This window comes from Benincasa hispida, chromosome 7, assembly GCF_009727055.1.
Source record: "Benincasa hispida cultivar B227 chromosome 7, ASM972705v1, whole genome shotgun sequence".
In the NCBI taxonomy this organism is placed as follows: domain Eukaryota; kingdom Viridiplantae; phylum Streptophyta; class Magnoliopsida; order Cucurbitales; family Cucurbitaceae; genus Benincasa; species Benincasa hispida.
In genome coordinates, this window is record NC_052355.1 from 16323827 (window position 1) to 16349007 (window position 25181).

The 25181-nt window shown below is 31.2% G+C and overlaps 1 protein-coding gene across 3 annotated transcripts; it reads left to right on the forward strand.

Moving 5' to 3' along the window:
- Positions 1-22837: 22837 nt before the first annotated feature.
- LOC120081195 lies at positions 22838-24936 on the forward strand. Of its 3 annotated transcripts, none has more exons than XR_005482711.1 (3): positions 22838-23491; positions 23572-23637; positions 24865-24925. XR_005482711.1 is itself a non-coding variant. In XM_039035892.1 (3 exons), exons 1-3 carry the CDS (start codon positions 23420-23422, stop codon positions 24755-24757), a joined length of 501 nt encoding a protein of 166 aa, XP_038891820.1. In that variant the 5' UTR covers positions 22838-23419; the 3' UTR covers positions 24758-24936. The 3 variants fall into 3 exon arrangements, 1 of the variants encoding a protein (XP_038891820.1); XM_039035892.1 differs by having other exon boundaries at positions 24395-24936; XR_005482710.1 differs by having other exon boundaries at positions 22838-23637; positions 24865-24899.
- Positions 24937-25181: the final 245 nt, after the last annotated feature.

Consider the following 25181-nt stretch of genomic DNA (forward strand, 5'->3'; position numbering starts at 1 on the left):
ACTAAGAATAAGGAATCGCTGAAAGAAAACTCGAATACCATCAACAAAAACTTAGACTTTGGTCTTTAAGAGGTCTTGACCTTCATGTAATTCCAAAGATCATTGAGTCTGAAAGAATAAACCCCTTGGTTTCTCAACTACAAGAGTACAATAAGAGAAATGACATCGACAAACTTAGAGACGTCCATGAGATAAGGCAAGGATAGGGTTGGCTTCCCCATTTCGTCCTTACCATCCATTTCATTCCCCATTACTATGAAATTCACCATTTACTTTTATGAGGATTGAGATAGAGCTTTTTTGCAAGAAATTCCTGGAGTTGGGTTTCTCGTGGAGAATTATTCCCTGCTTAACCTTTTGTGGAAAAAATCAATGAAATGATTTTTTGAAAAAAAAAATGCAATTGAATAGTTAGTTTCCACTATGAAACCATTTAAATGGATAATTCCCCACAAAAAATTCATAAGCCTCTTAAATGAAATGAAATAAAATATCATATCAAGTTATTTAATTGGGGAAGCTACAAATTTAGCGATCAACCCCAAAATTTTATTTCACATTTAGTGGAGGCCCATATTAAAGGCCCAACTTGGATCAAATAGATTTTATATTGAAAACCTTCAGCAGTCGATTGATTGTGTATAGAGATGTTCACAGGGCAAGATGGGGAGGGGGAAGCCCGTCCCCGCCTCCTAGGCCTATTCCATTCTCCATCCCCATAAATTTTTCCACGAGGAACAGGGTGGGGATTTCGCAAGGATCGGGTTCCCCGTGGGGAAAATTTTTCTGTCATCATTTTTTCTAACAATTTTTTTCAATTAAATATATATTTTTAAAAATTCATTAAACATATCCAATACAACTTTCATTTAAATAAAATATTATCAATTTTGGTAACAAAAATAATAATGCACATTCAATTTAAAAAATATAATTAAAATGCTAAATTCTCATAATTTTTATAAATTAAAATTCAACAATTAGAACATTCTATCTTAAATATTACAACATCTAAGAAATTAAAGTAATAAAGTCTTAAACTTAAATAATTAAAACCTCCATAATTATCCTAACAAAATCTACAATATATNATATATATTATAAATTTATAATTTATATACAAAAGTCAGGATGAGGTCAGGAAACGGGGCGGGATCGGGGTCGAGGAATATATTCCTCGTCTCCGGCCCCAAATTGCAAACAGAAAAAAAAAAAAAAATTCCCCACTCCCTCCCCCATTCCCCATGTATTTGGGGATTCTCTGCCCTATTCCCCGTATATTCAGGGATTCCCCGCCTCATTCAAGGCGGGTCCCTGCGGGCCCCAACCCCATGAGTTTTTTGGACATATCTAATTGTGTATCACACATGAAAGTGACGACAGAGAGAGAATTTGATAGAAAATTTAGAAAAGAAAATCACGCGTGTAGTAGCATTTTTAGCCTTTCGGTGGTCGATTTATGGTCCGATCGAGCTAAATTTTGATGATGTGTTTGTGACATGAAGTAATTGATCTAGATGGTGGAGATTTCTTTTGGAGCTACCTATAGTCATATTACAGTGGATAGTTGGTTTTCACTTCAAATGAGACCTTTCTAATTTATTTTCTTTATTGTTGTTGTTTATTGCTGAGATTATTAATCTTGATATTTATTGTGCACATCTCTAGTTGTGACTAAGCAAAACTCGTTGTAACCCATTATTGGTTATAGTAGAGATTTTTTTTTTTACTTCAGTTCGTGGTTTTTACTCCTCGTATTGAGGATATTTTTCTACATCAAAATTGTTTGTGTCACTTTCTTGATGATTATCATTGTTTCTAGTTTACTAATATCCTATTAGATTCATACAAGAGGGGATAATTGATCAAAAAAGATATGGTGTTTATTCTAACGTTTATAGTAGCCGTTCTTGTGGTAGATGAGAGAGTGATTGGTGGTTCGGATGGTTCAACATCGTAGAATGTCATTCTCATCAGGTAATCTCATTCTTGTCTATATAGGGATCAATAATAGGATGAGATGGAGGTGTGGAGTTGCTAAGGAGATGCTAGATTATCTTTGGTCTACTACTTTATCTCTTGGGGGTGTTTTGGGAACTAGTTGAGTTATGAAGTCGGAAGTTAATATGTTGGAGTTAGGAAGTCTATGCTTGAAATGCAAAGTTGTAAGATGAAATTTATCAATAAATGTGCAAAATAGATAAATAGACAAAGTTGAATTTTCTCAATAAATGTGCAAACTTCAATATTGTTTACTATTGAAGTTGAGTTGTTTAACACCATCCTATGAAATTGATGGACCAAACACCCCCTTGATCTTAACCTTACAATTCAACTTTCAAGTTTTGTGGAGACATGATGTAATTTTGGAGTAGAAAACCTTAAAACGAATTACATTCAACTTATGTTATCACATGGACAATTTGAAGGTGTGTTGATAGGTTTACAACCCAACTACCATCCTTGTGATAGGTGAGAGGTTGGTGGGTTGGGTGGTTCCAAGTTGTGGAATTTCTCTAAGAGGTGCTTGAAGGTGTATATATGAGTTGCTATAAGTTACCAATTCAATGTTTGGAGGCCCAATTTTGTATGTCACCGATATTTTATTCCAACATCCACCAACTTGCAATTAGCCCTTATCACCACTAATGCCCAACCTGCCACCACCTTCACCAGTGGCCAACTCTAGCCACCTTCGTGGCAGCTACCTTCACCAACTCCGATGTCCATTATTTTAAATTATAATTACATAGTATTTTATAGTTGTCAATTATAGTAATTTGACATTAATAAAAACACTTTTAGCATATAACAATCCAAACATACTTATATATAAAATCACTCTTGAGAGAGAGTTGTCAAATACATGATTGTTTTTTATTTTAAACAGTTTCTATCAGAAGAATTTAAATGGAAATGATTTTTGGAAAAATATTTTTTTCCAAATAAATCCAAATAGAAGTTTATATCGTGGCAAAAAGATAAATATGAACTGAAGTTTGGGAGACAGAAGAAAGTCGTCAAACATATCGATTAGATAGAGGATTTGGATTGACATTTACGTAATTTTGGACTTAACCATTTGTTGACCCATATCATATATAGTTTTTTCATCATATAACTGGACGAGAGAATGTGGTCATCTATTACATATTTTCCATGGCAACCATGTAACATGATCATTAATAGGGTAATTATATTACCGTTATCTTTTAAGGATAATCTATTTACAATATAAATCCAAATTTATTTTGTTTCAATGAATCTAATATAATTTTGTCCAACTTAACTAGAAATGTCACATGCATAAATTATAAAATGGTTGCTTATTTTTTTTAAAAAAAAAATGCATGATCTAGAAATAAACCATGAACCTCATTTCCCAAAACCCCGAACATAACATGTGTTTTTTCTATTAAAAAAACAAAAACAAAAAATGCAATCCATAATTTATTAAAAAAAAGATATATATAATTATTAAATAAAAAAGTTTCCAACAAAAATAATCACCATAAAAATAGATTATATATGTCAGGAAAACTGATAAGAAACTTCTAACATATGAACTCAACTCAACACCCAAATACGACTTTCTAACCTAGACAACACAACTTTACACCTCAAATACCGATATATGAACTCAACTCATCGTCCCAAATAGCTCATAATCAAGTCGATATAATTATAGAATAGAAATTAAATTTAATTCCGCTCCATGTTGGCTATCATATCTGGTTTTGAACCAAGAATCTTGTGGGAGTTTAAGTGATTGCAAGTATTTCTTGTTCATTCTTCTTGGCTTGCTAAAATATAATTTTGTGATGTATTTTCAAAGTTCATTCTAATTACAGTTTGAATGCTTTAAGACAAACTTGTTGACAATAACTTTGCTGCACTTATTGACAATAAACTTTGCTGCACATAATGTTAACCATTCAAATCTCTTTCATTTCTAATAAAATATGAAATATGAAATATATGGTTTTTATGTATAAGTATGACTTAGTACTTTGCATGTAATGCCTCATGTTACAAAATTAGGCTATTCTTAGAGTAAAATATACATTTAAGTCTATCGTGGTTCGGTTGTGAATTTGAGTAGTATAACACTGCACAGTGGAAACACGAATATGGAGAAAATATAATATAATAGTAATACATAATAAAATAAATTAATAAAATATATAAATAAATAAAATAATAAAAAGTAAATAAAATAACAAATAATGAATTTCTCCACTTTCTCCAATCTTTTTGGATTGATCACCAATATGTGTCTTTCAAAACTCACCAAATGCCACTATTTATAGGTAATTTGACAAGTAGAAGATGGATTACATGGACACTAATAGTGTGTAATCTTGAGACACATAGACAATACATGGGGTAATGGATAAGTGACACATAGGGTAATGGATAAGTGACACATGGTTAATGGACACTAATAATGAGCATCTATATTACACCTAAATTAACATATTTATAATACTTCCCCTTAAATGTTCATTATATATGAAATATGTCTCGTTAAAACCTTACTAGAAAAAACCTAGTTGGAAAAAAAAATCCTAGTGAAGGAAAAAGAGTACATATTTCATATAATTTGATACTCTTAAAAAGTATACTTACTCCCCCTCATGGAAACATCACTTGAGATCTCTAAGTCACCGCATTCCAATGTTGTGCACTAGTTTTTCAAAGGTTGCAGTAGAAAATGCCTTTGTAAATAAGTCTGTCAGGTTATCTTTCGAATAAAATTGTTGTACAATGACATTGCCAATTTCTTCAAGATCATGAGTGTATAAAAGTTTCAGCAAAGTATGTTTTGTTCTATCTCCTTTAATATATCATCCTTTGATTTGGGATATGCATGTTGTATTGTCTTTGTATAATATTGTTAGAAGATTTTTACTAGAAGACAAACCACATGTTATACGAATGTGTTGAACTATTGATCTTATTCATACACATTCTTGGTTAGCCTCGTGAATTGCAAGAATTTCAAAATGATTTAAGGAAGTGACTGCTATGGTTTGTTTCACCGATTGCCATGATATAACAGTTCCTCTGCATATGAACAAATAACCTGTTTGAGATCTAACTTTGTATGTATCAGATAAATATTCAGAATTTGCATAACCAACTAGATCAAATTTTGATTTATTTGAATAAAACAAACTCAAATCGATCATTCCTCAGAGATAACGGAGTATATGCTTAATACCATTCCATTGTCCTTTTGTTGGAGAAGAACTATATCATACTAATACTGAAAATACAACATTTGGTCTTGTATTATTAGCAAGATACATAAGTGCACAAATTGCTCTAAGATATGGTACTTCAGTACAAAAAAGTTCTTCAGTATCATATCAAGATCGAAATATATCTTTCTTCACATCTAGTGACGAACTTCCATTAGAATGTTCAATGGATGTGCTTTGTCCATATAAAATCTTTTTCAAAACTTTTCCTGTATAAGTTGTCTGATGAACAAATATTAATGAATAAAAAACAAATGAAAATAACAATTTGAATCGAATAAATAAATTTATTTTATATATATATATATAGAAAAATATATAAAATAAATATAGTTTATATTTAACTAGATAAAGTTAACAAAATATAATAAGAAAAAATATTCTAAATATAATAGTTATATTAAAATAAGAGAAAAGAAATAAAAAAAAAAAAATAAGGACTTGGATTGGATTGGCACTATAGAGATAATCAACATAGATAGACATAAACGATGTAGGCGATCTACTAAATGCTCAATTTGCAAGCCAAGACAAAATTTTGTTTTTCCGATATCTTTCATCTAAAATTATTTTTTAGATATTTTATTGTCTTTGAAAGCTCTTCAGGAGTCTCAATTATATTTAAGTCATCAACATATACAGCCATAATACCAAATCATGACTATAATTTTTTTAATAAAAACACATGGACATATTGGATTGTTTTGATATCCTTCTTTCAATAAATATCCACTCAGGCGATTGTACCACATTCGTCCTAATTGTTTCAATCCATATAGCGATCTCTGTAACTTTATTGAATACAATTCCTGGAAATTTGTTTTATATATTTTAGATACCTTAACTCCTTATGGGATTCTCATATAAATATCATTATTAAGAGAACCAAATAAATATGTCGTGACTACATCATAAGATGCATATCCAGATTTTCATACACAATAAGACCAATTAAATATCTTAGTGTAATTGCATCTACCACCGAAAACTATGTCTCCTTATAATAAATATCAGGTCTTTATGAAAAACCTTGTGCAACTAGTCTTACTTTATATCTTATGACCTCATTATTTTCATTTTTTTCTCACAAATACCTTTTTGTATCCCACAAGTTTGATACCTTCTGGTGTTCGATTACTGGTCTAAAAGTTTGACATTTTGAAAGTGATAATTCTGTCTCGATTGCTTCTTTTCCCTAAAGCCAATATTTTCTTTGTTGACATTCTTCGGCAGATTTTGGTTCAGGATTCTCATTTCAGATATGATATCAAGAGCAACATTATACGCAAAAATGTTGTCAATAACTACATAAATTAGATTCCATCTTTTTCCTATCATGACATAGTTTATTTAAATCTCATTATTATCTTTATGTATTCCACCTTCCTCATTATCATGTCATGAATTTTTTCATGGGTATTTACATCTTCAATTAAGTCTTCTTGACTATTAATTATTTTTCTTTTTTTGAGGATTTTTATCTTTGGAACCCACTAGTCTGCCACGCTTCTGGCGTGTTACAGACTCATTAGTGACAACTTACTGTGTTGGGATATCAATGCTCGATGGAATATTTGCAACTGGTATATGTGACTTAGTTACTTTCTTTGCATCTATAAATGGATCTTGTAATTGATTTGCTATATTTTGCAAATGAATTATCTTTTGAACTTCAAGTTTACATTGATTTGTACGGGGATCTAAATGAGACAATAGCAATGCATTCCATATAATTTATTTTTCCAACTTCTTAATTCCTCTCCCTAATATTGGAAAATTTGTCTCATTAAAATGATAATTAGCAAATGTGCAGTAAATACATCACCCCTCAGGGGTTCAAGATATTTGATAATCGATGGAGAATCATATCCGTTCCTAAACTCCTTTGAGAACCCATCTTAGTACATTGTGGTGGAGCAATTGGAACATATACTGCACATCCAAAAATTCTCAGATGGAAAATATTTGGCTCATGGCCATAAGCTATTAGTAATGGCTGGTACTTATGATAAGATACTAGCTTAATGCGTACAAGTGATATTGCATGCAAAATAGCATGTCCTCATACATATATAAGAAGTTTAGCTCTTATAAGCAATGGTCTAGCAATTAACTGCAAACGTTTTATAAATGATTCTGTTAAACCATTTTGTGTATGAACATGAACTACAGGATGTTCAACAGTTATCTTAGTTGACATACAATAATTATCAAAAGCTTGAGATGTAGATTCACCAGCATTATCAAGACGAATGGTCTTAATTGTATAATCAGGAAATTGGTCTCTTAACTTAATTATTTGAGCAAGTAATCTTGCAAATGCAAGATTTCAACTTGATGATAAGCACACGTGTGACCATCTACTAGATGCGTCTATTAATACCATAAAATATCTAAATGGTCCACTTTGTGGGTTAAATTCGTTCTAAAAATGCAGGTGATTCGTCCCCACTTTGATTGGTGATGGTCTAATGATTAATTTGCCTTAAGAGGAATCATCACATGATAATTCATAAGATCCAATAATATTTTGGATCTTCAATGGATGTTCATTCGAATTCTCAATAATTCTTCTCATCATTGTAGACCTTGGATGATTTAATCTATCATGCCAAATTGTAAATATGTCTGGATTCATGAACTTCAAGTTCATTATTGCATATGTTTCAATTACTCGTATATGAGTATAAAATAATCCAGAAGATAAATCAGGCAACTTTTCCAGTATACATTTTTCATAGTAGATATGATATAAAGATACTTCATATTATTCTTTTTATCCGTCTAAATATGATAACCACTAAAACGTATATCTTTAAAGCTAAGTAGATTTCTCTTTGATTGATTAGAGAAAATGCATTGTCAATTGTGAATTTTGTTCCTCTAGGCAAAATAATATTTGCTTTTCCAAATCCTTCAATTAGATTTGTAGAACCTTATATTGTATTGACTTTTGTTTCCAGCATTGTCAGTTTGGAAAAATATTTTCTACTTATAAGTATTGTATGTGTAGTTGCACTGTTTGCCAGACATAAATCTTCTTTGCTCATTTTTTAGTTACCCAACATATGAAAATGATCCAGATTTCTTCATTAAATCAAAATAATTACCATAAGAAAAATAACATTTGGAATATACAAAAGTTAACATCTATTAAAAGGAAAAAAAAAAAAAAAAAGAGATGAATAAAAAAAACAAAATAAGTCTAGATATTTTCAAAGTCAAAGGAAACACTTGGTGTTCCATCAATTATGCCAATTTTCTCTTCAAGAGATTCAAAGAAATCTGCCACATCCAAATTTGTCATATGGAATGGGTCAAATATGTCATTATCGTGGTATGCAAAATCTGCTTCCACATTTTTTTTTCTCTTTTTCTTTCAAGGATGCTTGATAGAGATCGACTAAGTGCTTTGATGTACGACAGGTACATGACTAATACCTAGTCATTTCGCATCGGAAGCATTTATTTTCAACACTTTTTGAACTCTTATCTTGTGGACATTTTCCTTTGTGATCATCATTTTGTATGGTTCTTTGAAATTTGAATGATTATAACGACCACCACGAAAATAACAATTATTTCTTCCTCTACCACGATCACATCTCGACCACGATTATTATTAAAATTCACAGCATTCACTTCAGGGAATGGTATTGTCCTAATTAGTCAAAATTCATGATTTTTCATTAATAACTCGTTATTTTGTTTGGCCATGCTGGGGTTGATGCCCTAAATCTCGTATGGTCCTATAGTTTGTAAACATTGTATGAAAAAACTCATTTTGTATTTAATAAAATATTTGATATTTAATTCATTATCTATAAAATATATGATATTTTAGTTGCATTAACCACAAACCTAACTAACATCCAAGGTTATCATTGTAACTTAAACATACGGGTGGATCATTTTAAGTGATAACCTAAATGGTCTGTTGTAGATGGATAAGGCTGGGTATCTTATCCTAGTGACACTACGAGTATGGCCCACTTTGTAGGTGTTACAATTGTTGTAAAATGCTACAAATGATCTGATCCTAATCATTCATGTATTAGACATGCAAGCGAGGATATTCTATACAAAGAAGTTGGTATAAGACTAGACCACAAAATGTTTAGTCTCATTATATAATATCGTTTATAATAGAGACTTACATTTCACCAGGATGACCATAGGTAACATGACCTGAATCCTGAGTGAGTTGTGAACTCTTGCCTATGAGGGCGGTCCTTTGATTTGTATGGGTGAGAGTGACCAGATTGTCAACTCAACATGCCTACCATTTTGGAGATTCGTCTGATTGGGGAGCTGGGAACACAGCTTACACAAGATGAAATTTACTTATTCCCCGAGGCAAGGGTAAGTAGATAAATTGCTCCCTTAAGGGTTGATTTCGGGTCTTGAACAATGTGGCCCACATCCTCTCCTGGCCTGAAGAGGTTTAGTCATAGTAGGACTATGATCTATTGTTCATTAGAGATCAGTGGTACTTAAGAAGTTAGATGTAGCTACATGGCAAAATGGTAATTTGGCCTAGCTGTACTTACGAGCAATTTGTGAAGGGTCATCGTACTGTTGATTGGTTTAATCCAATGGACACAGAACTATATCTGTGAAGAGTGCAACTATCGGTCTTTAGTGGAGTTGCTCGATAGTTAACGGATGGTGATAATATATAATGAAAGAGTTTAATTAATTATTCACATTGGAGCTTCAAGCTACAGGTCCATGAGATCCCTTTGGTAGCTCACAAGAATTTAGTTGAGAATAAGTTTTTTGGATTAATTTAAATTGTTCAAATTAATAGAGGGATTTTAATTATATATGATATAATCAAATTATTTCAATTATATGTGATATAATTGTCATAATGTATTGGATACATTATAGCTTAATGGGAAAAATAAATATTTGAATAGATTCAAATATATTTATACGAATATGATTCATAGTTGTTAAATTTAAATATATATCATATTTATATTAAAATGTCATATAATAGAGAAGAATTTATAGTTTATTTATATGTGATACAATATTAAAACTATTAAATTGATTATGTTATATTTTATATAACATATAATTTAATATAAAAATAATATGATAAGCTAGTTATCATATTCATTTATATTATATTATTATTATTTTAATAATAAAGAAGGGAGTTACAACTTCCTTCTCCATCTTTTCTCTCCACCTACTTTAGTGGGTGGTTATGTTTTTTATGGCAAGAGGAATTAAAAAAATAGTTTTTCTTTCTATTCGACCGTACATTTTGTCAGTGTGTTGAACGATTGAGAAAGTTAAAGAAAAGTTCTGTGAGTTTGCCTACTGTGAAAGCTCTCGATCTTCTTCCTCCACCTTAAGACTTTTCCCTCCTAACCAAAATAGTCAGAGCCCACCACTCCTGGGTTCTCATCCCGAGAATACCAAGGTAGCATTGTGGTTGTGTCCGGGTTTTGGTTCGAGAAATTCTTAAAGAAGGTCTTCAAGTTGTACCTGACTGTTCGAAGGAGGATTCGTGAAAAAAAAGGTCTTCAAAGATAAAATTCTTGAAACCCTTTTTCTTGAATAGTATGCTGTAATTTAATTTAAATGCATATCTGTTTGTATGTTTACTGTAAATTTTTTATTCGATAATTAGTGAAATTTGATTGATCCGCTTCCGCTCAAGATTCTCCTCAGTCGAGTTCCTTCAGAGAAAACATGACATTAGTATAAAATATTGTTTAAAACATTTTTCTTGATATTGCTGCTGCAGAAGCATATTCAAGACAAGAAATGTAAAAAATGTATTCTCTAACATATCAGTATCAATAATTTTATCTCAGCAAAACAGGAGTATCGAACTGATTTTAAGTAATGTGGAGTTGTAGTCACTTACTAATTTGAAAACTTGTAGCCTCAAGTGCATCCACTCATAACGAGCTTTAGGAATAATAACTATTTTTTTTTATAATCATACCTCTTTTTTAAATTTTTTCACAAGATACGAGGATCTTTTATTGTAAGATACTCCCTTTTCAATTCCTCGTGGAGATGATGATGAAGGAAAATCATAGCTTTTTCTTTGTCCTTACTGGATGTTATATTTCTTTCTTTAATAGTCTCTCCAAGATTCATAGCATTCAGGTGGATTTCGGCATTAATTATCTATGACAAATAACTACTGTCGTCAATATCAAAGGTGACAAATTCCAATTTTGTGAGATTTGTCATGGCAGCACTATCATCGAATATTGTATTTATATTAGAAGTTTGATATTAAATATGCAAAATAACGTTAAATTTATTAATTATAACGAAGAGGGAAAAACCGACATACCTTTAGGACCTATCTTTAGTGAGAAAACCGATAGGAGCTCATGCTGATAACGTGTTGTGAATTTGAGGAGTACAATGACACAAAACGAGAACACTGATATAGAGAAAATATAATATAATAATAATATATAATAAAATAAATAAATAAATATTATAATAAGTATAATATAATTTATAAATATATAAAATAAACAAATAACAAAAATTAAATAAAATAACAAAGAATAGATTTCTCCATTTTTTGGATTGATCACCAATATGTGTGTCTTTCAAAACCAACCAAATGTCACTATTTATAGGCAATTTGGCAAGTAGAAGATGGATTACATGGACACTAATGGTGTGAACAATACATGGGGTAATAGATAAGTGACACATGACCAATGGACACTAATAATGGACATTTACCTTACACCTAATTTAACATATTTATAATAGGTTTATTAAATTTAGATTAATCGGAATTCTTTATTTGTGAATTATAATTTGAAAGATTAGGGCCCGTTTAATAATCATTTGGTTTTTTGTTTTTGTTTTTTAAAATTAAGCCTATAGACACTACTTTCACCTCTAAATTTCTTCATTTATTATCTACTTTTCACCAATAGTTTGAAAAACTATGCCAAAATTTGTAAACCAGAAAAAGTAGCTTTTAAAAATTTGTTTTTGTTTTTGAAATTCGGCTAATAATTCAACAATTGTACTTAAGAAAGTTGCAAATTATTGTAAGAATGGAAGAAAATTATTGTACTTAACAAGTTTTTAAAAGTTACTTTTTTTAGTTTTCAAAATGTTTTGCTTGATTTTTTAAACCATTGGTAAAAAGTAGATAACAAAGTGAGAAAATTGGAGATAGAAAAATATATTTTTAGTTCTTGAATTTTCTAGAATAGATACATTTAGTGTTTCAAATTAACCAATTTAGTCCCTAAATATTAAATAACATATTTAAAAGATCCTTTCATTGACAGAACTATCCAAATAGATTTCTTATTTAATGAGGTGATTTATATTTAATTATTTTGAAACAAAAAAAAAGGAAAAATAAAAATAAAAGCACAATTGGAGCCCTAAAAAGAAGTAAGAAAAGGAACACAAAACCCATGAAAAGAATGAAGTTGGTTCTCTGTGTTCACATTCCAATTCCAAACCCAACTATTGTTTTTTTCCTTCCCATTATTCATCCTCAATCCTCCATACCCATTTTCCATTCCTTCCTTATTTTTTCTCCCTCGATTCTATGACCATTTTTTCTTTTCTTTTCTTTTCTTTCACCTCCCTCCCTATATATCGTTTTATTTCCATCATTATTATCTTTTATGGTCAAAATTAAAACTCACCCACTAAACTTTCAACCAGTCCTCTAAACTTGTCTTTCAACTTCACCATTTCTTTTCATTAGACAGATAAATGGAGGCTTGCAATTTGTTTGGAGATGAAGAAAGTTGTTTCATATGGAGATGGGGAAGAAACCCAGTGCAAAGAACCAGAGGAAGAGACCCTTTGGACAAGGTTGGATTAGTGAATTTGGATGATAATTTGTTGTTTGAGGTTTTTAAGCATGTGGATGCCTGGACTCTAGGCCATGACAGCGTGTGTGAACAAAGCATGGAATTGGAATGAGAATAGAGAGAGTTTGTTTCGCCTTCTTACTTCTTATTAGGGCTCCAATTGGGTTTTTATTTCCTTTTTGTTTGAAAATTCTTTAAATATAAACCCAATTACTAACCCACCTTAGCAAATAAAATATCTACTGGGACACTTCCGTTAATTTAAATACTTCTATCAATGAAAGAGATTTTTTAATTTGAAACTTCAGTGACTAAACGCACCTATTCTAGAAAATTTTAATTATTTTTTCCTTCTTCATTTTCCGGCTCCTTCTTCTTCATCTTCCAACTTCTTTTTCTTCTTCATCTTCCGACTTCTTCAACTATAGATCTTCTTTTTCTCTATTTATTGTTGTGTTGCTAGTTCAAAAATGTTAATTAAAATGACAATGATAGATAATGAAAGGCTAGATTATAGACCAAGAGATAATAATTTTTGGTAATTTTGTTGCTAGTTCCAAAATAGTAATTAAAATGATAATTATAGACAATGGAAGACCAAGTGATAGAACACTATCATTGTCTATCACTATCTATCTGTGATAGATAATGATAGTGTTCTATCACTGATACTGATAGACTACTATTAATTGTCTACCAATAACTAATCATTTTGTTGTTGCTAGTTGTTGCTAGTTTGTTTGCATTTAGATAGTTTATGATACATACACTGGACATTGTTATTGAAAATTTTGTTGCTTTTAGATAGTTGTGATAGACATTATTATCAATGTCAATCACAGATAGACGCTGATAGAAGTCTATTAACATCTACTAGTGATAGGAACTGATACAAGTATATCACTGATAGACGTGGATAGAAATCTATCAATATCTATCACTAATCGAAATTGATAGAAGTCTATCATTAATAGAGGATGATAAAAGTTTATCAAGATCTAATTGTGATAGAAACTAATAGAAGTCTATCATTGATACTATCAGTGATAGAAATTGATACAAGTCTATCATTGATACTATCAGTGATAGAAATTGATACAAGTCTATCATTGATAGAAGTTGATTGAAGTTTATCAATATATATCAGTGTTTTTTTTTTTTTTTACTATTTTTATAAATAGTTTAACATTTTTTCTATATGTGAAAATTCTCTAAAAATATTTATTTATTGATATATTAGGTGATTAAAAAATTAATCAATATAACAATATATTATATAATACTAAATTAAGACTAAATTTAATTTATTCTCTTACATTTAATTAAATAAGGTTTAAATCTTATTTTGATTCTTGAACTCTGAATCTTGTTCTATTTTGGTCCCTAAAATTTCAAAATGTTCATTTTAGTTCTTGAACTTTTAAAAAGTGCTCATTTTAGTCCTTACTATTAAGATTCTGTTAACTCTTAAACCTAATTGTGAGTTAACTTTGTATTTTTTATGATTAGGCTGCCAAATAAGTTAGTCATGAAAAAAAAAATCTATGGTTTCAATTTTGACTTAGATAGTAAAGCGATTTTCTATAAGAGATCTCAATTTGGCCATTAACTATTTTGGCACGTTGATTGTTGATATTTTATTTCACATTCATCTTGCTCAACCCATGCTAAATGCAATTTCATCCTTACATAGATTTCATCTTTAAATAGTTAACATATTTTTTATAGTAGGGACCAAAATAAACACTTTTTAAAAGTTTAGGGACTAAAACAGATGATTTTGAAAGTTTATAGACTAAGATAAAACAAGATTCAAAGTTCAATGACGAAAATAGGATTTAAATCTAATTTTAACTATAAATATTTGAAAAATGAATAATTATAATTGACCAATTAGTATATTTAATGAATGTTATATTAATTATAATTTAATATTTAATTATTTTAATTAATTAAGTTCAATATATTAGTAATTTTAATTTTAATTGAGAAATGTTTTCAAATATAGGAAAATAAGCCAACTTATTTAAAATATAAGAAATGTCAAATTATTGTGTTATATGTGCATTGCAACTAGAGTGAGTTAGCCAGGAAGAGCCGTGAGAGGTATGTGTATTGAGATACTGACTGTTGATATTAGCTACCATTGCTGCGAGTTGAGCCAAAAGGTGTCTCCCTTGAAAGTGATAATTCATCTTGTTGTAGCAGTCTAGTGCGGAATGACCAGGTCGAGAACAGACTTGACAAATTATGCGATTATCATTTAAGGTAGAAGGAAAACCTCTTCCTCGACCGGAGTTTGAAGGAGATCCAAAATTTGATCGTCCTTTCCCAGAGTTACCTCTTCCATGACCTCTGCCTCTAGAAGCGTTTTAATTACTATTAATAGAATGATTCGATCCAGAATTTCCAGCAGAATTACCATTTATAGGTCCATTGGTTGCATATATGACAGTAGGTCGAATAGTAAGATCTTCATGTTCAAAGAAATATACGGATTGTGATCGACTACTCATCGATGTTCGAAAAATATTATATTCCTCCAGAAGACCGTTGAGAGCATCGTTAACGGCAATTGAGACATTTGCTAGTTTATCTTTGATTTCTTTGATTCTTTTGACATAAGAATTAATAGATTCATCGCTCTTCTTCGAAATTGATTGAACATCGGTCTTGAGGTTAACGATATTGGTCTGAGAATAAGAGGAATAGTATTTTTCCAAAGTAGACCATACCTGATCTGACGAATTGCAACCAACGATGTAAGCTAGAGCTTCTGCAGATAAAGTAGCATTAATCATGAGTGTATTTTCGGATTGATAGGATCGAGAATCATGTAACGGAAGCAATCATAATCAATAAACACTCTAATTACATTTAATTTGAATTTTAAAAACATGCAAAATCAAATTTTCATAAAAGGGTTTCAAGAACATTTCCTAGCTGCTCCTCACAAATTCTCAACTTCAAATTTTCAGTGAACCACAAGAGATCTTCTCTACTATTCTTAGCCTTGAATTTGAATTTGAGTGGTGGAATTTAAGATTGAAGTGAATTTGAGTGAGGTAATTTAAAGGGTTTGAGACAGACGGATTTTCTGCAGAAATTTCTTCAAATTTCAGAAAAACCTCTTTTTTTTTTCAATGTCAGAAATTCTGAGATTTTATGCAACTCATACCTGCAAAGACTGAAGGTTCAGCTCAAAGCCACCTCAAATGCCACTTACAAAGATGCTAGGTGTTTGAATTTTGACGAACACACTTCATTTTGAAGAAAATTGGATTTCTCCACTTCCAATTTCATTTTAATTTTTTAATTAATTCAAAATTAATTAAATTTAAAAATCAAAATTTAATTTCTCAAATTGAATAAAAAAATGAAAATTAATTTGACTTTAATTAATTAAACAATAATTTAATATCAAATATTAAATTAATCAAACACCTAATTTTAAACATGAATCATGTTCATGTAATTAATATTTAAATCAATATTTAAATATTATAAACTCTTCAATTTCATTTAATTTCGATAAATTAAACGTCAATTATATCGGATATAATTATTCAAATCATAATTGTAATTTGAACATTTCAAATTGAAAATCAATTTGAACACTTCAAATTGAAATCGTTTCAAATTCATTCAATTTACTAATTTAAGGTGTTCATGTTTTACGGGCTAGTAGAGGGACTTATGGACCTACAAATCATGAGCACCAATAATTTGAGATTAATTGACTAGAAATCTTTAGACCAAATTAATCAATATTCGTTAACTACCGAGTCACACTAGTATAGCTCAATAGTTGCACTCTTCTCACTGTAGATATATTTGTGTGGGGTCAAATGTTGTTTTACCCTCGAAATTACATCTTGCTCCTTAAGTTCCAAAACAATTGGTTTGTGATCCAATCACTAAACTGGATCCCTCTCGGGCCAATGAGGGGGTGGGGCTCCTTGTCCAAGACCTGAATTTAGCACTTAAGAGAACAACCTTTTTCCTATCCCTAAATTAGGTAGACGTGAACTCTATCTTGCACCCTATATCCCCAGCTATCTACCCGATCTTACGCTTGAAATGGAAGGCTTATTGAGTCGGCGATATTGAGCCAACTCTCACCTATGCAAATCTAAGGATGATCTTGAATAAACAGGAGTTCATAGTTAGCTCAAGACTAAGATTGAGTTACCTAGATCATCTATGCGAAATAGTCAGTCTTAAACAGTAAACAACGTTATAAAGTAAGAGTGGCTTATTTCTTGGTCCGATCTTACACAAACTCATTGCATAGGACGCCCCCACTCCTCATGTCAATACATGAATAAATCAGAATCATTTCGTTTGTAGCACTTTACAACAAAATTGTAACAACTACAGAGTGACACATCTAATAGTGTTATCAGAATAAGACATACAACCTTATTCGTATACTATAGATCGTTTTGGCTATTTACTCGAACTTGATCCATCTTTATGTCTCCACATAAAGTTCAAGTATTCATATAATAGCCATGGATCTTAGTTTTTTGGATTTAGTTTTTATAAGTGCAATTTACAAATTCAATAACAATTGAATGGTATCTTTATTGATAATAGAAAATGTTTAACTTTATAAACGGTGAGTTTTAGGACATACAACCTAATAAGGATTAGCAGCATGAATCGTCAATAATGAATTTTCAGAGGTCAATGATGAAGTTTCATACATAATTGTGTTCGACTGAACTGGATTTGAACCATGAACGAATCCATATAGCTTGTGTGCTTTCAAAATTGAGGTAAATTGAAATTTCCACATGACATAGTTGATAGAATTAAGGCGAATCGTGATGAGATTGTTGGGAATGTGACCAAAGTCTCACATTGGTTAGATAAGAGAAAGATCATGGGTATATTAGTGAGAATGACTATCTCTATTGATATAAGGCCTTTTAGGGTGAAAACGAAAGCAAAGCCATGAGGGTTATGCCCATAGTGGACAATATCATATCATTATGGAGATAGTTGTATCAGAGTTCTTCCATTTAAGAGAAAAAGACGTGAGTCGAACCCAAAAGCCCAATTGAAGGCCAACAACTTTAACGGAACATAAACGGATTTATATACATCAAATAATATGAATAAGGTTGCAAGTTCTTTTAGGTAGATTCAGTGGTAAGAATACTCTAAATTGATTTCAAACTAGATTAAAGTGTTTTAGATTGGGTTCTAACAATTTGAAATATTCTGAGTGTAGAATCAGACTTGTTTCAAACTCGTTCGACCTTGCTAATCCCTAGGGCTATCTTGTTTTGTAGTTTTAGACCATTTTTTGGAGTGTTTGGACAAGTTTTAAAGGTGTATTAAGGCCATTTTTGGGCAAGAGAATCCCTTTGACTCCTTTTTGGAACTTTGATTAAGGTTTTGATGATATATAATTAAATTTACCTTCATCCATCAGTTTAAGCTTTTGGATCAATTGGTGATTTAAGATGGTATCAGAGCTAGAGATGAGCATGATAGACTGAAAAACCGAGTTGACGGATTGGATCGAAGTTGGTTGGTCAGTTTCGGTTTGGGAAAATTCCAAATTAGCAAATTTTTTTAAAAAAATTAAAGAACAAAATTGACCAAACCGACTGACTTTTACTCCTCGATGATCAATATTAGTTTGAATATTTACTAAATCGACCATAGTCGGTTTAGTGATGGTTTGATCGAAAAACCGACTCCGACAAACCAATGCTCACCCCTTCAAAGCAAGTGGTTTAGGGAGGTCTTGTGTTCAAGCCCATACATTAATATTTCCTCCTCGATTAATATTCATTTTCAGTAGTTGGGTCTTCTTCATATTTCAAGTCCACAAGTGAAAGGTGGTATTAGATAACATATAATTAAATTTACCTTCACCCATCAACTTAAGCTTTTAGGTTAATTGGTGATTTAAGACAAACTAAATTCTAATTCTAAGACCTTATTCTTATTGTATCAAGAGCATGTCGAATAGTTTAGGAGTGCTTTTAAGACACTTAGGTAAGTAGAGTTCTACGTGTTTAGTCTATTTGTTGTGTGCTACGATGTTGTGTAGTTGTTTGTACATTTATGACTTAAAAGCTTGATGCTCGTTAGTTGTTACGTAGTCTAAAAATGCAGTGTTAATGTTGTTCATGTAACCCTGCGATAATGATATGATTTTTTATTGTTGAGAAAGATTGATCATTAGGCGATTCTTTAATTCTCTTAATTGATTTGAAGTTTGAACTAGTTTGGTTGCTTCTATTAGGTTAAGTTCATTTTGCTTGACCTTTTGTTGTTGGGTTTAGTGTTGTGAGCTTTACTGTTAATTCATTGTATTGTTATTAGTCTTTACTTTAACTTCATGTTGGGATTTGCTGTTGAATGTGTTAGTGTTGATTTGAAACTAATTTGTCCTTAGTGATTAAATTAAGTTGAATGTTTAAGTATTTTTGCAAGAGTTTTAGTTATAATGTTTATCAGGTGTTAATGTAAATGAGTTGTTTTTCATATTATAGTTAGTCATGATGCTGTTGAAATTTTTGGAGCATCTTAGTTGGTACATAGAGATAGTTAAAAGGGTGGTTTTGGTTAGGGGTGGCCATTCAAACCACATAAACCGAACCGAAAACTCAATGAAACCGAAAAATATAGTTTGATTCAGTTTGAAGAAATTTTGAAACCGAATTAATCCGGTTCGGTTCGGTTTCAATTTTGAAAACCGAATTTGAAACCGAACCGAACCGTTTTTAACTAATATATATATATTTATTTATATATATATTAAAAAAAAAAGTAAAAACGAATTTAAAATCGAACCATTTTTAATTTAAAGAACAAAACCGAATTTAAAATCGAACCAAATCGAACCCTTTTTTAATTAAAAAAAATAAATCGATTTGATTCGATTTCACATATTAAAAAATATTGTTCGGTTCGGTTGACCACCAAACTGAACCATTTCCACCCCTAATCTCTCCCATTAGGTTGAAAATTTGTTACATTACAAATTTCATTATTAGGTAAGGAGGAACCATAATGGAGGCTAAGTTTATTTCCTAAATCCTAAAATTTTCCTTCTTCAACAAAGGCATATCAAGCCGAACTTAAATCAATAACTTTTGATTGAAATTTTAGACCCAAACGGACGTACTTGAAGGCTTGGGGCGTCATAAAGATTTAGGAATAGGGTGAAAAATTTTCCTTTTTTACCTTATTAAGGGTAATTGTAATTGGTAACATTTTTAGGAATAATAATCAAGTGTATAATATTATTTTAAAAAATTACAAATATATTAAGTTTATCGTTGATATACTTTTACCAGTGATATGGTAGATCACTACCAATAATATGGTCTATTATAGACTATTTAAATTTATTCATATTTGTAATTTTTTTTACTGTTAATATTTTGGGTCTAATGTCTATATTTGCAACTGTCCCTATAAACAAATAATAACAAAAATATACCAAAACTTCTAACTGAGTTCATTACTACATGCATGTCATTTCAGTAGGTTATCTCACTATTAGGATCGGATTATGTAATCACTACAAACACGAGTTGATTTTTTTCTAACTCGTGGGTCCTTAAGTTTTGCCATCCTCGTTTTCACTTTGTTTCCATCCTCTAAGACGTGCATCAATTTTATACAAATGTGTTTGTTGTCAATTTTATATACATTAAACCCTTTAGGTTTGCATCAATTTCATGTACGGGTACATATCAATAACAAACACATAAAGTCTAAGCACATCAGTTTTATATAGTTGAAAGCTACTAGACTTGCATCAATTTCATGCAATCGTATGAGAAGGAAATGAGAATACATATGTCTAAATTCATAATCTCATGTAATGCATACACACAGTGGCAAATCCAAAAAAATTATTGACGGGGAGCTTTATGATTCAAGAAAAATAATTTATAAATGAGTAGTTCTAAAAATTCATAAATTTACTGACTTAAACAACCCAACAATTCATAAGAAAAAATTGACAATATAACAACAATATCATGATGTAAACAACCTAACAAATAGAGTTTAAGATGTTTATTTAAGGTCCATAAATTATTTTAAAAATTAATAAAATAAATATAAAATAAAGAAACTAAAAAAAAGAGACAATTATTTGAAATATGAAAACCAAATGCATATAAATAAAATAACAAACTTAAAAAGAAGAAGTAAAATAAATTATAAAATTTACCTCAAAAACTAGTAGAAGAAGTTGAAGAAGAAATTAAAAGAATTAAAACAAAAAAAAAAGAATGTTTTGAAATATTAAAACAAAATGCAAATAAATAAAATAACAAATTAAAAGAATATGAAAAATAAATTTAAAAAAACTTACCTCACAAACTAGGAGAAGAAGTTGAAGAAGAAGTAAAAAAAGTTGAAGAATAAATAAAAAAGTTAAAGATTCATTGAAGTTAAAACTTTATAAAAATAAACAAAAAGAAATTTTAAAATGTAGATTACTTCCTTTGGTGGGGATTAGTGTGTAATTCCCAACTCTAGAGAGGACTGGAAGATAAATTTACCACTAAGTTAGCTAATGGTATTGATACTATCGGATATATATAGAGAGAGCATACAGTACCTATACTAAATCTGTCGGTCCATATACATGCATGAGATCTCACATAGATCCATATAAGCTCCCGTCATGCTTAACAAAAAAAAAAAAAAAATCATAATAGACCACGTAAAAAGTCATGTTTTATCAACATATATCTCATATAACATTCTAGTTGACCAGGCAAAAAACATAATCATATTAGTTTTAGTTCGATAAGAAGACATTTCATTAGTAGTGTCACCTACCTTAAAATTGAATTCCAACTATTATTGGTACAAAATTTCATTTGGCTTACATTCTTTGTCCAATTTTAAACCATGAACTTAAATTAGTTTCAACTTATGTCATAACATTCACCGAATTTCTTTAGTTATGTTATATACTTTTTGAAAATACTTTATATGAGTCCTTTGTTTTTAAAATTACATGATTATGAACTTAATTTGCAAAAAATGTCGTTCATAAATTGGAAGAGGAAAACAAAAAAGGAAACATAGATAAACAAAAAAAAAATCTGAAACTTTAGGAGATTTTTATACGAATGATCTCCTATTTTATAGAAAAATGAAATTTGATCGACTATTTTAAAACAAGATTTTCTAATCTTTTGCTGGCGTTACAAAAAAAAAGTCAGATGATTTTGTTCTTTTCTTGCTCTAATTCGAGTCCTAGTTCACTTTCTCTCTTGTTCTTGTTCTACTTCTATCTCACATTCTTGTTCACTTTCTAGCTTTGGTTCTTTATCACTTGTTGCTTACTTTCTCACTTTTCCTTCTAAGTTCTAAAATTAATTCATTTGACATTAAAAAAAAAAAAACTTTTTGTAACATCCTGAATTTTGTTCGTAATGTAATTTCAGTATTTTATAATATTCGAGAACATTTTTAGAATTTTAGAAATTTAATTGAATTACTGAGTTGTAATTACTAATAAAGGGATGTTTCAATTTAATTGTTTAATCAGAGAAAATGGTGAAATTTGGACTTTTGTCACCTGAATTAATTTTAGAGTTATTGTCAAAAATTGAAATCATTTTGGGGAAAAGTGGTTGAGTTTTGAATTGAAAATTGTTGGAAAAAAAAAAAAAGAATAAGTGTTGAAGGGAGGAAATAAAATAACGTAAAATAAAATAAATATATTTTTTTAATTTTTATTTTATTTTCTCATCCCTTCCCTTTTCTTCTTCTGCTGAAACCCCCTCCCCCTTGTGTTTTCCCTCCAGTCGAGACCTTAGTCGCCACCCAGATCGGAAGTCGAACGTTTGCCACGCGCCGCGCCTCTGAAAGAACATAGCCGCCCGCGTCCGCACAGTCGTAACACCCAACCGCTCACGTCCGCACCATTTCGTCTACCTAGTCGCGTCGGGCAAGAGACCTTCGCCACTTGTCTGTCCTTGCGAGATCCAATCGCTGACTGGTTCGTCCGTTCGCGCTCATCGACCAACCACCGAAGTCGCTGCCCAGATCTCTCCAACCCCAGCCGCGCGATCCCGCCTCACTGTGCGGGCTGTCAGTCTTCGCCGTCTCTGTCGAAGCACACCGCCACTCCAGCCGTCTCGCTCCGCTCGTCATGCCCGACCGACAATCTCTTATTCAGCCCATCACCGCAACTGGAACTCGTGGCCAGTCGCCATAATTTTGGGCCTTAGGTAAGATTGTGCTACTTTTTATGGTTTCTTGGAGGTTCCGAAAACTATTGAATTTCGGTTTAAGATTTGGCTTGTCCCTGATGTCTTGATGTTAGAATCAAGTTTCGAGAATTTTGGTTTGTTGCCCAACTCGTTCGAGGCCGTTTCTTTAGACGTTTGGGTAAGCGTTATGGAGTAGAGGAGTGGATTTTGGTTCGAAAGTGTTGGTAAAGGTTGATGTTAAAATTATGTTGTCCTTAGGTTAAATCTTGGGTCTTGTCTAAGGCGGGAGAAATTACTTTGGATAATTTCGTCGTGCAATTCAAGGTAAGTAATTTTACTACTAGAACTGTCCTAATGTCAGGCAATGATAATTATGATTTATAGAGGATCATTAGTTAACATGATATTCGTGTATGTCTTCATTGACTAAGGTTTGAAAGGACTAGAGTTAATTATTGATAATTATGATTTATAGAGGATCATTAGTTAACATGATATTCATGTATGCCTTCATAGAGTGAGGTTTGAAAGGACTAGAGTCGGTTATTGATAATTATGATTTACTGAGGATATATTGATGGTTTGATGTTTATGTATCCCTTGCTGACAAGAGGATTTAAAAGACTAGATGCACATAGAGATGTTTGAATGCTAGCATAATTTGAGTATATTATTATTCTTGGAGATCCTACTGAATCTAGGGATGATGAGATGTATATGTATGTTATGAGACTAAGATGACGAGATGTATATGTATGTTGTAGAGCCATGATGTTGAGGTGTATATGTATGTTATACAACCATGTGATACTTATGATGTTGAGATTGTGATGGTATCCTCACGGATTAGTTAGATGCCCACTAGATATTGTATTTCCTTCGAGATTCATCAGAGGTTTTGTTTCCTTCGGGATTCACCAGAGGTTTTGTTTCCTTCGGGATTCACCAGAGGTTTTGTTTTCTTCGGGATTCACCAGAGGTTTTGTTTTCTTCAGGATTTACTAGAGGTGGTGGTTTCCTTCGGGATCCACCAAAGGTTGTGTTTCCTTCGGGATTTACTAAAGGTGGTGTTATCCTTCAGGATTCATCGGAGGTTGTGTTTCCTTCAGGATTCACCAGATGTTGTGTTTCTTTCAAGATTTATCAGAGGTTGTGTTTCCTTCAGGATCCACTAGAGGTTTTGTTTCCTTCGGTATCTACTAGAGGTGGTGTTATCCTTCGGGATTCACCAGAGGTTGTGTTCCTTTCGGGATTCACCAAAGGTTATGTTTCCTTCGAGATTCACCAGAGGCTGTGTTTCCTTCGGGATTCACTAGAGGTGCTTTCCTTCGGGATTTACCAGAGGTTGTGGGTCATACGGGACTTACTAGAGGTAGTGGGCATACTTAAGTACAGTAGGATAAAAATCAGCTTTTCATATATGTATGTGTCCCCTGAGGACTAGAGAAGTGTATATGTTCCACTAGAGGACATAGATGCTTAGCTTGACCCTAGTAGTGAGGTTACTTACTGAGTATTTTATACTCATTCTTTCTCATGTTGTTGTTTTAGGTAAAGGTAGAGATGCACCAACGATTGACAAGTGGAATCCGTGATCGAGCCACTGGAACCAGTTTTATGCTTCCGCTCATGATATTTAGATTTCTTTCCATGTTTTTTTTTTCAACTTTCAATTTGATGTTTGAAACTTACTATTAAGATTTGTTTTCAGACCTATTTATTATCATTTATGATTTATGGGTATCCTATTGGCTGTTTTTAATATTTGAATTTAATGAAAGTCTTTTGAGTTTAACTTATTTATTTAGCATTTATTTCACTATAAAGAGTGTCGTATGCATGCATTTAGTAATGGCCTAACTTGAGTC